The 13,519-nt window shown below is 41.2% G+C and overlaps 1 protein-coding gene across 1 annotated transcript; it reads right to left on the bottom strand.

Moving 5' to 3' along the window:
• Positions 1 to 2,150: 2,150 nt before the first annotated feature.
• On the bottom strand, positions 2,151 to 12,609 carry si:dkey-45d16.4 (uncharacterized). Its single transcript, XM_060918093.1, has 4 exons — positions 12,453 to 12,609; positions 4,761 to 5,025; positions 4,267 to 4,466; positions 2,151 to 4,157 (listed from the first exon to the last, which is right to left on the bottom strand). Exons 1-4 carry the CDS (start codon positions 12,484 to 12,486, stop codon positions 3,817 to 3,819), a joined length of 840 nt encoding a protein of 279 aa, XP_060774076.1. The 5' UTR covers positions 12,487 to 12,609; the 3' UTR covers positions 2,151 to 3,816.
• Between the last annotated feature and the right edge of the window lie 910 nt (positions 12,610 to 13,519).

Genomic DNA, 13,519 nt, shown 5'->3' on the forward strand with positions numbered 1-13,519 from the left:
AATAAATTGCATAATGTAAACTATATTTCTCGTCACCGCACACAGATTCCTCGTTGCAAGCTCTGGTCGCAAACTCAATCACAAAACCTCACATATTTTGGCTACGTTTCTGATTAAACGATCAAACCGTTCATAGAACGTTAGCTTGCCAGGTCAATGAACTTAGCTTCGCTTTTTATTGCACACACTGACTTTTGGCCTTGAAGATATAACATTAACAAGCTCCATTGCTGGTTTTAATTCCAATAAAAATGGATTTCGCCAATCTCCGAGTTTGCTCATGAGGTTCGCTTGGACAATCAAACAGTTGGTCGTGACTTAAAACATTTTTCAAATTCATAAAATAAAATCGCTTCAATAGCATTCGCAAACTTAGCTGCTGGTTCAAACTTTGATATTACACAAATAAAATGGATTTGCGAATGTAAAATAGTTTGTTTGAAAAAAATTACATCGGCCTAACGTGCACTAGCCGAGCATTATCCCATGAACTTGGCTTAAAATTTTTTTTTTTTAAAGATTACCTAGCATTAGCTAGATTTCCAGAAAACATTACTAGCAGCTTAATGTTATGCTCAACAAGTACTGCTAACTAAGATAGCTGACTCATGTTCGCACAGCACTGTGTAGCTAGCTCTAGTAGAACGTGTGTTTATAAAGTTGTACATTCTGCACTCAGCAGTACAGTATATACAGAGAATATAAAGTATACACACCCCGTTAAAATGATGGGTTGTTCTGATGTAAAAAAATGAGACCACAATAAATAATTTCAAAACTTTTCCCACCTTTAATGTGACCTATAACCTGTACAATTCAATTGAAAAGCAAACAAATCTGTTGGGGGGAAAAACATAAAAAATAAAAAACGTACAATAAGCTGGTTGCATACTGCAAGTGTGCACACCCTTAAACTAATACTTTGTTGAAGCACCTTTTGATTTAATTACAGCATTCAGTCTTTTTGGGTTCACACCTGCCATTAATTAAAATGACTCTGATTAACACCAAATAAAGTTCAGACATTTACTCAGTTACATCCTCCAGCAAAAGCCAGGGTTCACAGAGAGCTTACAAAGCATCAAAGGGATCTCATTGTTGAAAGGTATCAGTCAGGAGAAGGGTACAAAAACATTTCCACGCCATTAAATATTCTATGGAGCACAGTGAAGACCGTCATCAAGAAGAAGTGGAGAAAATATGGGACAACAGTGATGTTACTGAGAACTGGACGTCCCTCCAAAATTGATGAAAAAAGAAGATGAAAACTGGTCAGGGAGGCGACCGAGAGGCCTACAGCAACACTGAAGGAGCTGCAGGAATTTCTGGCAAGTGCTGGTTGTGTACTACATGTGAGAACAATCTCCCATATTCTCCATATGTCTGGACTATGAGGTAGGGTCGAAGAAAAACATCCAGCCCTGGATAAATTTTGCAAAAAAATACATCAACTCTCCCAAAAGCATGTGGGAAAATGTGTTCTGGTCTGATGAAACCAAGGTTGAACTTTTTGGCCACAATTCCAGAAGGTATGTTTGGTGCAAAAACAACACTGCACATCACTAAAAGAACCCCATCCCCACGGTGAAGCATGGTGGTGGCAGCATCATGTTTTTGGGTTGTTTTTCTTCAGCTGGAACAGGGGCTTTAGTCAAGGTGGAGGGAATTATCAACAGTTCTAAACACCAGTCAATTTTGGCCCAAAACCTTCAGGTGCCTGCTAGAAAGCTGAAGAGGAATTTCATCTTTCATCATGACAATGACCCCAAAAAGATTTTGGAACGGCCCAGCCAGAGCCCAGACCTAAATCCAATTGAAAATCTGTGGGGTGACCTGAACAGGGCTGTGCACAAGAGACGCCCTCGCAATCTGACAGATTTGAAGCGCTTTTGCAAGGAAGAGTCGGCAAATATTGCCAAGTCTAGCTGTGGCAGGCTGATAGACTCCGACCCAAAAAGACTGAATGCTGTAATTAAATCAAAAGGTGCATCAACAAAGTATTAGTTTAAGGGTGTGCACACTTATGCAACCAGCTTATTGTACGTGTTTTTCCCTGAACAGATTTGTTTGCTTTTCAATTGAACTGTACAGGTTATAGGTCACATTAAAGGTGGGAAAAGTTTTGAAATTATTTATCATGGTCTCATTTTTTTACATCAGAAATCCGATCATTTTAACGGGGTGTGTAAACTTTTTATATCCACTGTACACCCAAGACAAAGAAATGAAAGGTTAGTCACAGTAATGCAATAACATTTAGAGCGAGATGATGATTTTTTTTTTATTTTAAATTCGAGTTCCATCCTTTTTGACCCAGAGACGCCCGCGTCCTTGTCTCCTGGACGTTTTTATAGTATGAGGACAATAAATGAAATTTCGAAAGGACAGGAACGATGCTAGCAGCTGAAATGTGCTCAAAGTTGATATCTATCTGTTTATCGTCAAAACATGGCTCCGTCCCAAACACAATAATTTAGAATTAAAAAAAAAAAAAAGCACAGCATTTTCTCAAAACATCACAACTTTTTTTTTTTTTTCACAAGATTTCTTCACAGTTGGGTAAAAATAAGTACCCCCTCATGGACTTGCATTCATTTTTATCAATCGACTCAAAGTAAAAAAAATCCTAAATGTTACCGTTAAATAGTGCACTGCTGTTCTTCTCACTCGGGCTGTCATAGCTAGCTAAGGTTTACACAACAACGCCAGCTCATGATTCTTCATTTACCGCTCGACATGATATACAGAAACTTAGCAGTTAACTTTTAAAGTAGTTAATTTTACAACTCGACGCTGAGATTTTAATAAAATGTCATCACACTTTTGAGAAAAACAAAAACACGTCGGTGTATAGAATGACGTTATTCGCTCGCTCACTCTCTAATAAGTTTCTTTCGAGTTTCCGCACCTGGAAATGTTGATTTGGCTCAAAAATGTAACATCTCAATGGTTGTATCATGAAATAAAACCTAAATAGCTAAGTATCTGTGCTCACTGTAACGTATTTGATTCGCATTCTGAAAAACGAGCGACGTTACTAGCGACTTGTATTTGTGACGTTATATCAGTGTCGAGTTCTTGAAAGTTTTTCAACAACCATTATTAGTTAGGATTAATTTCAAATAAAAACTCAAGTAGGGCTGGACAGATGTGATAAGGTACGTCACAATATATTTTTATGAAATATCGTGATATCATGGCATATTTTTCGAATTACTTTTTTATTTGAAATAATTATAATCCCTGACTGGATGCAGCTGATGTGATGTTAAAATGTTGTACTAAATCCTAATAAGGATCGCTGTAATTTTTTTTAAATTTAATATTAGAATTCATTTTTTTTCCTATTTTAGATGTAATATATTTTTGTAAAAAAAAAAGTAACTTTTTAAATTATTATTATTATTATTATTAATTTTTTTTTATTTACCGTTACTGGTGTTTTGCTGGCAGTTTTTTCGTAAACCTTTTTTATCGTAGAAATATCATCGTGTATCAATCATGATGCGATATTTTTGTCATGTCATCCAGCCCTAAATTCAAGTGTTACTGTTTGGGACACACCCTCTGTAAAGTGCTACAATCTATAAATTATTATTCAGCCAATTATTTAGCTAGTTGTTAGCTAGTTCCTATTACAATTCAATATCTACGCACGATTTACCCAAATATTTAAGTATTCTGAACAGTGATTATTTGTTAGAATTACTTCTCCAACCTCTTGAACAAAGACAAAATGGGACAGTTTGTGAGGACAACGTGAGAAACGAGTTACAAAACAAATGGCAATGTAGGACTGTGTCGTGTTCCGAAAAGTCAGCACTCGGCGTTCTTCTCACACTTGAGAACTTTCTCCTTGAGCAGGTCAAGGATGACCTGCCTCTCTTGGCTCTCCAGCTCAAATCGCCGCTCACGTTCCTTCCTCTCAGCACCGAGTCGTTCGCGTTCCAGAGCGATTTTGCTCCTCTGGATCTCGAGCTCTTCCCTGCGGAGCGCCATCTCCTCTTCACGTAGCCGCTGCTCGGCTTCTGAGCGCTTCTCCAGGAAGCTCAGGATCTCTGAGTACGTCTGACAGCAGCATTGGCAAGGCCGCTTAGCTGTGGGCGCCGAAAGCTCGGCCAGGTCCTCTTGTTCCTCCGGCTCCAGTGAACCAGACGCTGCAGGAGAACCGGAAAGGTCTTGATATATTAACGTGCTTTCACTTACAGTGTTCGTCTTTATTCTGTTTATGAAGCGTTCTGTTTGTTTGTGTGATCGTCTCCTCACCTGCAGGTGCCGCTGCTGCGACCGGAAGCACAGTGGGTTTCTCCGGCTCAGGCAGTGTGAGCTCCTCCAGCGTTCTCTTCTTCATCTCTCCATCTTGGTATTTCCCTTCACCACTTGCCATCAGGTTCTTCTCAGCCTCAAGCTCCAGAACCTCGTGCAGCAGATCCTCCTTCTGAGCATAGAGCCTCTCCGTGCCGAACCTCAACACAGTGACATGATCTCATTTACTGAACAGTTTTGTTTAAACGTCAGTGAAATGACATGGTTATGAAAGCTTCAGTCATCCAGAAATGTCTGGGAGGAGTTCTGCCAAATTTGTTCTGCTTCAACCTTTCAAGTAATGGACTTTTTTTTTGCGATGTTGTGTGTCATGCTGTAATAGGAAAATAATCAAAGAAGGGGGATGAAGGAATGACTATAACTTGTGGTGGTAACCTATAATCCTATAATCGCACCACCCTATGCGATTTAACCTGAACCCAATTCTTGCAAACCTGCGCAAGCTGGGAAAGTCCTGCTTTTTGTAGTAGTCGAGCAGCAGCATGGTTCTCTCTCTGCATCTTCGTCCATCCACCTCAAAGTTCTCGTCCTGCAGTGCTGCCGTAACAATCTCACCCACCCGAGCCCAGATCCGGCCCGACTCTTTCGAGATGAACGGGTTCTGAGCAATGACCTCACGCAGGAGCAGGATGTCGTGGCGGGCGGAGAAACGCACCTGCCGCTTCCGGGGCGTGGTTGAGGGGCCGGCGATGGAGAACCCTGGAACAGCAATAATTGGTCCTTTATTTTTAAAAGATAGCACTCATTGTCTCCTTGTTATTTGACCAAGGAAGACATAAAATTATTTATCTCTCGTGACAAGGACACTTATTTAACGTTTGTGGAAGGAGTCACCAGTGTCAGTACTTTGTAAGAGGCAAAGGAAAAGATGGAACTTAAGTTATAACAGGAAGTAACTTGTCTCATGGACATTTCACAACATTAAATGTATCAGGTCTACATTACATTTATTATATACAACCCCAATTCCAAAAAAGTTGGGACAAAGTACAAATTGTAAATAGAAACGGAATGCAATAATTTACAAATCTCAAAAACTGATATTGTATTCACAATAGAACATAGACAACATATCAAATGTCGAAAGTGAGACATTTTGAAATTTCATGCCAAATATTGGCTCATTTGAAATTTCATGACAGCAACACATCTCAAAAAAGTTGGGACAGGGGCAATAAGAGGCTGGAAAAGTTAAAGGTACAAAAAAGGAACAGCTGGAGGACCAAATTGCAACTCATTAGGTCAATTGGCAATAGGTCATTAACATGACTGGGTATAAAAAGAGCATCTTGGAGTGGCAGCGGCTCTCAGAAGTAAAGATGGGAAGAGGATCACCAATCCCCCTAATTCTGCGCCGACAAATAGTGGAGCAATATCAGAAAGGAGTTCGACAGTGTAAAATTGCAAAGAGTTTGAACATATCATCATCATCTACAGTGCATAATATCATCAAAAGATTCAGAGAATCTGGAAGAATCTCTGTGCGTAAGGGTCAAGGCCGGAAAACCATACTGGGTGCCCGTGATCTTCGGGCCCTTAGACGGCACTGCATCACATACAGGCATGCTTCTGTATTGGAAATCACAAAATGGGCTCAGGAATATTTCCAGAGAACATTATCTGTGAACACAATTCACCGTGCCATCTGCCGTCGCCAGCTAAAACTCTATAGTTCAAAGAAGAAGCCGTATCTAAGCATGATCCAGAAGCGCAGATGTCTTCTCTGGGCCAAGGCTCATTTAAAATGGACTGTGGCAAAGTGGAAAACTGTTCTGTGGTCAGACGAATCAAAATTTGAAGTTCTTTATGGAAATCAGGGACACCGTGTCATTCGGACTAAAGAGGAGAAGGACGACCCAAGTTGTTATCAGCGCTCAGTTCAGAAGCCTGCATCTCTGATGGTACGGGGTTGCATTAGCGCGTGTGGCATGGGCAGCTTACACATCTGGAAAGACACCATCAATGCTGAAAGGTTTATCCAGGTTCTAGAGCAACATACGCTCCCATCCAGACGACGTCTCTTTCAGGGAAGACCTTGCATTTTCCAACATGACAATGCCAAACCACATACTGCATCAATTACAGCATCATGGCTGCGTAGAAGAAGGGTCCGGGTACTGAACTGGCCAGCCTGCAGTCCAGATCTTTCACCCATAGAAAACATTTGGCGCATCATAAAACGGAAGATACGACAAAAAAGACCTAAGACAGTTGAGCAACTAGAATCCTACATTAGACAAGAATGGGTTAACATTCCTATCCCTAAACTTGAGCAACTTGTCTCCTCAGTCCCCAGACTAGAGGTCTGCGCGGTCAGATTTTTCAGTCCCGCTCCCGCCCGCAAATCCCGCATGATGCAGATGTTCGCGTTATTTCTCAGGAAAGTTTTTGTCTTGACACAGCGTGATGGTGCCCCGCCCCCTACTTTGAGTGGATTTGAGCATAAATATCTACAGCTCACGTTCATTATTATTATTAGAGACACTACATGCTGAATTCAGAAACAAGGTAAATAATAACAAACGTGAACTTCCTGTTTGTTTTTATTTACCTTGTTTCTGAATTCAGCATGTAGTGTCTCTAATAATAAGTGCTGTCAAGCGATTAAAATATTTAATCGCGAATCGCACATTTTTATCACATGAGAAACCATTATAATTCTCTGATCAGCATCAAAAAGTGAATGGGTTTGCTTTGTACTAATTGCGTGTTTTTTTTTTTATTGTAAAGCAGAGTTAGCAAGTGGAGCGAACTTCACTCTTCCACTTCATTCAGTGAAATGATTTCCAGCTTGTCTGCAACTCTAATCAGAGAGAGACAGGTTAGACAGGGACGGTAGGCTTGACATGCTTAATTATAATATAAAGTACACTATTATATTAAGTTTAAAGTTGTTCATTGATAAATATTGCATTGAATCTGATCTTTACTGTTTCATCTCACTTAACACATTTCGTACTTTTACACTTTTTCTGCCTGTTGATGCGTCGCGCTGTCCAATCAGAGGCGGCCAAATTTGCATATTACAGGAAGGATTTCTGGGATAGCATTGAGTTTACAGACGCTGTCTTCTTAAAACTGAAAAAAATATATATATTTAAAAAGAGCCAAATGAGCCAGTCTTTTGAACGGCTCTTTTCAAAGAACGGATCACAAAGATGCGGATCCCATCAAAGAGCCATAAATCCCATCTCTACTAGTTTCAAAAGCTTATGAAAAACCTACATCATGTCACAGAGCGTTAATCTCGCGATAAAAAAATTATCGCCGTTAAAATTGAGTCAAGTTAACGCGATAATAACGCGACATTTTTACAGCAATAATAATAATAATAATAATAATAAAAGACAGGCGAGCACGTAAATCCAAGTGGAAATTTGGTATATTTGTTCAGCCATACAAAACATTAGGCTAAGCCAGTTTACATTTGTTAAGCATTTCTAGCTACCTGATTTATGGCCGTTGTATGTCAGAACCTTTTGGCACTTATCACAGCAAGCAAAGGGCAGCTGAGTTCCATCCGCGTCGTCCGATTTCAGGACTCTTGACTTTTTAACGGCAAATGCACCTCTTTTTAAAGCAGCACTTACTTTTGAAGCACTGTGAGCTTCACTAGAGGAGCTCTGCTCTTCTGCCATGATCGGAGATCTCAAACACGGAAGAGAAAAAGAATCGAGAAACGAACGAGAGATATTTATCCTCTCCTGGATCAGAATCAGAACCAGAATTCTGATGACCAGCTCATCTCAGGTGTGATTGAGGCATCATGTTAGTGGAGGCTGGGTGTGAACGGCGAGTCATTAGAGTGATCAAAGGATTGCCCGTTAGGGTGATCAGTGGCAAATTTAAGATTCCATTCCTCACTCAATCTGGCAATCTGACTCTCTCTGCAAATTTAGGCATCGTAAAATGTTTTTATGAATGGCAAATAAAATATCCAGCACAAATTATATATGATAAACATAAATTAATAATTTATAAATTTTATTTCAAACACGTTTTTAGTTGGGCAGCACGGTGGTGTAGTGGTTAGCGCTGTCGCCTCACAGCAAGAAGGTCCTGGGTTCGAGCCCCGGGGCCGGCGAGGGCCTTTCTGTGTGGAGTTTGCATGTTCTCCCCGTGTCCGCGTGGGTTTCCTCTGGGTGCTCCGGTTTCCCCCACAGTCCAAAGACATGCAGGTTAGGTTAACTGGTGACTCTAAATTGACCGTAGGTGTGAATGTGAGTGTGAATGGTTGTCTGTGTCTATGTGTCAGCCCTGTGATGACCTGGCGACTTGTCCAGGGTGTAGCCCGCCTTTCGCCCGTAGTCAGCTGGGATAGGCTCCAGCTTGCCTACGACCCTGTAGAAGGATAAAGCGGCTAGAGTTAATGAGATGAGACGTTTTTAGTTAACTGGACTGCAGCTTATCACTGCTCCCGCCCACGCCGCATATGTGCACTTCCGGTCCCGCCCGCAATGAGCTTTCAAAATTTGTCCCGCGCCGCACTGCTTTGCGGCGGGTCCCGCGGGACTCCCGCGGGAGTGCAGGGCTCTACCCCAGACGTTTACAGACTGTTGTAAAGAGAAAAGGGGATGTCTCACAGTGGGAAACATGGCCTTGTCCCAACTTTTTTGAGATGTGTTGTTGTCATCAAATTTAAAATCACCTCATTTTTCTCTTTAAATGATACATTTTCTCAGTTTAAACATTTGATATGTCATCTATGTTCTATTCTGAATAAAATATCGAATTTTGAAACTTCCACATCATTGCATTCCGTTTTTATTTACAATTTGTACTTTGTCCCAACTTTTTTGGAATCGGGGTTGTATTTAAACATATTTGGTGGATTGAAATCTTTAATTTAAATTCTTGAAATGCTTCCCTATTCAGCAAGTAAAGCACCGCATGGTGTATAGAGGCCATTATTCCACACTTTAGCCATGAGCTATGTCCTATGTAAGATAAATTATTTTAGAAGAAGAAGCCAACAGTGTTGGAGTTAACAATACTGGTTCCATTCATTTGGTTATTTATTCCTTTTAGCAGTAAAGACTGGATTATAAGGAATGTCAGCAAGACACAAACAACCTAAATATAATAATATGAATCAATCATCATCATCACGGCGGCCGCAGTTGAGTCTCACGCCTGGCGCGCCAATCCAGCCTGTCAGCCATGCATTCGGCGAGCTCTGTGGTAGAGACCGCACTGACATCCCTCTTAAGGGTGTCAACAAAGGTAGAGGGTGGTCTACCCCTGCCTCTCCGGCCATGTCGGGGCTCCCACAGGATGAGCTCCCCAGCCAGGTTGCCATGTCTGTGGCAGTGGCCTGCTAATCCCAAACGCCTCCAGGCAATTTTGTCTGAAACTCTTGGGAGATCGCTGTACAAGATCTCATTTGGTACCAGGTCCTGCCAGTGGACATCTAGGGCTGTCCGAAGCATCCGGGTGTAGGACCCATCGAGTGATCGCTCGTGGAAGTAAGCAACCAGCACTCGCAACCGTACAGCAGCACAGATTCGACAGTGGCAACGAAAAGCCTACGTTTCAGCTCTTGGGAGACACTAGCCTTCCACACTTTGCTCATATTGTTAAAAGCTTGCCAGGCAAGGGCCTTGCGGAATCTAATATCGTGCTCTGTCGAGTTTACCCAGCAGCCAAGATACTTATAGTCATCTACTTCATCAAGGTCATTCCCGCTCTTAGTAGTGAGAGGCATCGATGACACGTTGCAGGACAGTACCTTAGTCTTCTTGGCATTTAGATGGAGACTAACACGCAGGCACTCTTCCTCAACATGTGCTAGGAGACTCTGTGCCTGATTGAAATCATTGGACAGTAAGGCTATGTCGTCCACGAAGTCCAGATCTGTGATGACTCTGCCTGGGATTCGACGCGAGCATCTAGGTGTGATCATAAAACCCAAATCCTGCTCCTTACCCCCTATGGCCTTTCGGAGAACATAGTCCAGGACAATCACAAAAAGGAATGGGGCTAAGGTATCCCCCTGGAGCACACCAGCGCAGATTTCAAACTCATTAGTTTGAGGATTTTGGACAGGATTTTAACATCTATCAGGATTGATCCCGGATATTTCTCTCGTCTCAGATGCCGATCCAATGCCACCTGCGTTACTTTGAGAGTCTGGTTTGTAGTTTTCCCCATTTTCTTTCCTCACTTCTGCATAAAACTGCGATAGCACCTTGTCTAACTCGCAGCATTCATACACCACTAGAGAGTCGTTTATTTGTCTTTCTGTGGCCCGTTTCTTAAACACGGAAAGCCAAAAATTTGTACTTTTTTGGGTATTTTCATTTTCGCTTGCAGCTTTCAATTGGTTTATCATTTCTTCGTCAAATATAGAGAAACGCGGCATTGCTGAGTCGGCCATTTTGTTGACAAAATTTGCTAATTTTTGTAATCGTAACCAAGCAACGAACTAGCCAATAGCATTTCAGAGATACGGCCCTGCGTTAAGGAAAAAAGCCCTCCTTGATTGACCAATCAGAATTGAGTAATTTGGCCCTATGTATTGTAAACAATATAATTACAATGGGGCGGCACGGTGGTGTAGTGGTTAGCGCTGTTGCCTCATAGCAAGAAGGTCCGGGTTCGAGCCCCGTGGCCGGCGAGGGCCTTTCTGTGTGGAGTTTGCATGTTCTCCCCGTGTCCGCGTGGGTTTCCTCCGGGTGCTCCGGTTTCCCCCACAGTCCAAAGACATGCAGGTTAGGTTAACTGGTGACTCTAAATTGAGCGTAGGTGTGAATGTGAGTGTGAATGGTTGTCTGTGTCTATGTGTCAGCCCTGTGATGACCTGGCGACTTGTCCAGGGTGAACCCCGCCTTTCGCCCGTAGTCAGCTGGGATAGGATCCAGCTTGCCTGAGACCCTGTAGAACAGGATAAAGCGGCTACAGATAATGAGATGAGATGAGATGAACTTACAGCTCTGAACTCGGTCCAAAAACTCAGGGCTGATCATTAAAGTGCCTGGTTCACAAAAAAAAAATTTGAAAGACGAGCTAGCACAAAAACAAGCGTTCTTACTAGCTAGCTAGATGTGGTTCTCAAAAATGGGTCTCTGAACGAAAGCAAAGAGATCCATGTTTGCTTATTTATTTCAGAATTAGTTAGTTAGATAAACACACACACAGTGTAGTTACTGAATGGTTATTTCTGTTATGAAGCTAACTGGCTAATCACTTCAACTGGGTGGCTTTTAAACCTCAACATTTTAAAAACTATGTTTATTTTCACCAAATTGGAAACGTTGCATCAAAATATATGATAATATATGTGTATTTTAACTCAGGCAACTTGATTCTTATTGTTATAAATCTCTAATGGCTCCTTCCTGAAAATGGCGGCACTGAAACCGGAAGTGCTTCAACTTATTTCTTGATTTTATAGTATATTACGATTAAATTCCTTAATTGAATCAAACTGTTTCTCATTGTTGTTGTTATTTAAATATTTCTGGACAAGACTCGAGGTTGTTGTTATTATTAAATTTTATCGCTGTATTATACTTTACTGGCTAAAACTGAATCGCTTTCCAAAGCGCAGGTGTCACATCGATAACAGTCCGGGTTGGGACGTGCAAACGGAACGGAGTTGTGCAGGACCTGTGTTTCACGCCGGAGTATACATTTGAGGGCTTTTCTCCTCGTAGACGTGCAGGAACACCTAATAAATATAAACAGTAAATATTATATTCCTCCAAACGAGTGGCTTGACTGGTTTTACAGCTGTTTACGCTGTAGATATTTAATTAGTGAATATTTATATCCGCATGTTAAGTGGAGTGTTATTTATGTGTCTTGAATGTGCGCTGATTGGGTGAATTAATAGCGTGTTTATCAGCGGATCGAACACAGGATGTCTGACTGACTGCGAACCGGAAATCAAGAGGGAAAGGGTCCACGTGCGCGCATACTATTAAAAACAGCGCGCATCCTGTAGGGATCGAGATGAGATGGAGATGCGTGCTGTTCTGACACACTGTTCAGTGCAGGAGGACGCGGAGAGAGAGAGAGACAGACAGAGAGACAGACAGATGCACTCGTGCTTCGGTATCGTTAGACTAGACGAGCCGTGCGTGTGTGCGCATGCGTGCAAAATGCGTGAATTCCCTCCGTTTTACCTTCGTTGATCGGCATCTCCACCTTCCGTTGCATGTCTTCCGGTGTCTGTCAGCGTCAGCTGATGCGCACAAACTGCTGAGGTCATCGCACACGTCTGCTCACCAGTACAAGGCTTGCACTCTGACGTCTACCTCAACTTGTGGCCAGAAACACTGGAGAGGCGCGAGCGTGTGTGTGTGTGTGTGTGTGTGTGTGTGTGTGCACGGCCACGAGATGGCGCAAGAGCCTCGACTTGATCATGTCTAATGAGCGGGCATTGAAATAAAACATCAGTACAAGATTCAAGATTTTTTATTTGTCATATACACAATAACAGACACAGCGGTTTATTATTGGGTAATAAAATTCTTATTTTGCAACTGCCCGACCAAACTACGCTTACCAATATAAAAAGAAAAATATATCTGAGTGATTCCACGCTTATGGGTACTGAAATGGGGACATGAACTTATTTTTAAAAATTCACCTAAAACCATTTCTTTTTTTTACCATCAGGTCACAAAACATGTAATCTTTAATGAATGATATGCTAAAAGATAACTTTAATTTTCTGAGATGTAATAAAAACATATTTATATGCCAAAGTCAAGCCTATGAGTTCCAAAATGATGTCTGTTACATTACTTCTGTTACGATTGTCCGTCTCGCGTCTGTTACAAATTAATTACAATCTAGCTCTATACCATGTTAATCTTATTGAAAGAATGTGTATGTTTATTCTACTACACATGTTTATTAATTATATTTGCCAAAACATCACCTTGTATGTTTCAAAAAGTAATTCTACATTGTTAAAATTGAGAATCTATATGTCCACAACACTTCTGTTACGTTCTGACTTTGGCATATAAATATGTTTTTATTACATCTCAGAAAATTAAAGTTATCTTTTAACATATCATTCATTAAAGATTACATGTTTTGTGACCTGATGGTAAAAAAAGAAATGGTTTTAGGTGAATTTTTAAAAATAAGTTCATGTCCCCATTTCAGTACCCATAAGCGTGGAATCACATATATATATATATAATAAGAAATATAAAATATAAAGTGCATATGGAATGCA

The sequence above is a fragment of the Neoarius graeffei genome, chromosome 4 (assembly GCF_027579695.1).
Source record: "Neoarius graeffei isolate fNeoGra1 chromosome 4, fNeoGra1.pri, whole genome shotgun sequence".
In the NCBI taxonomy this organism is placed as follows: Eukaryota; Metazoa; Chordata; class Actinopteri; order Siluriformes; family Ariidae; genus Neoarius; species Neoarius graeffei.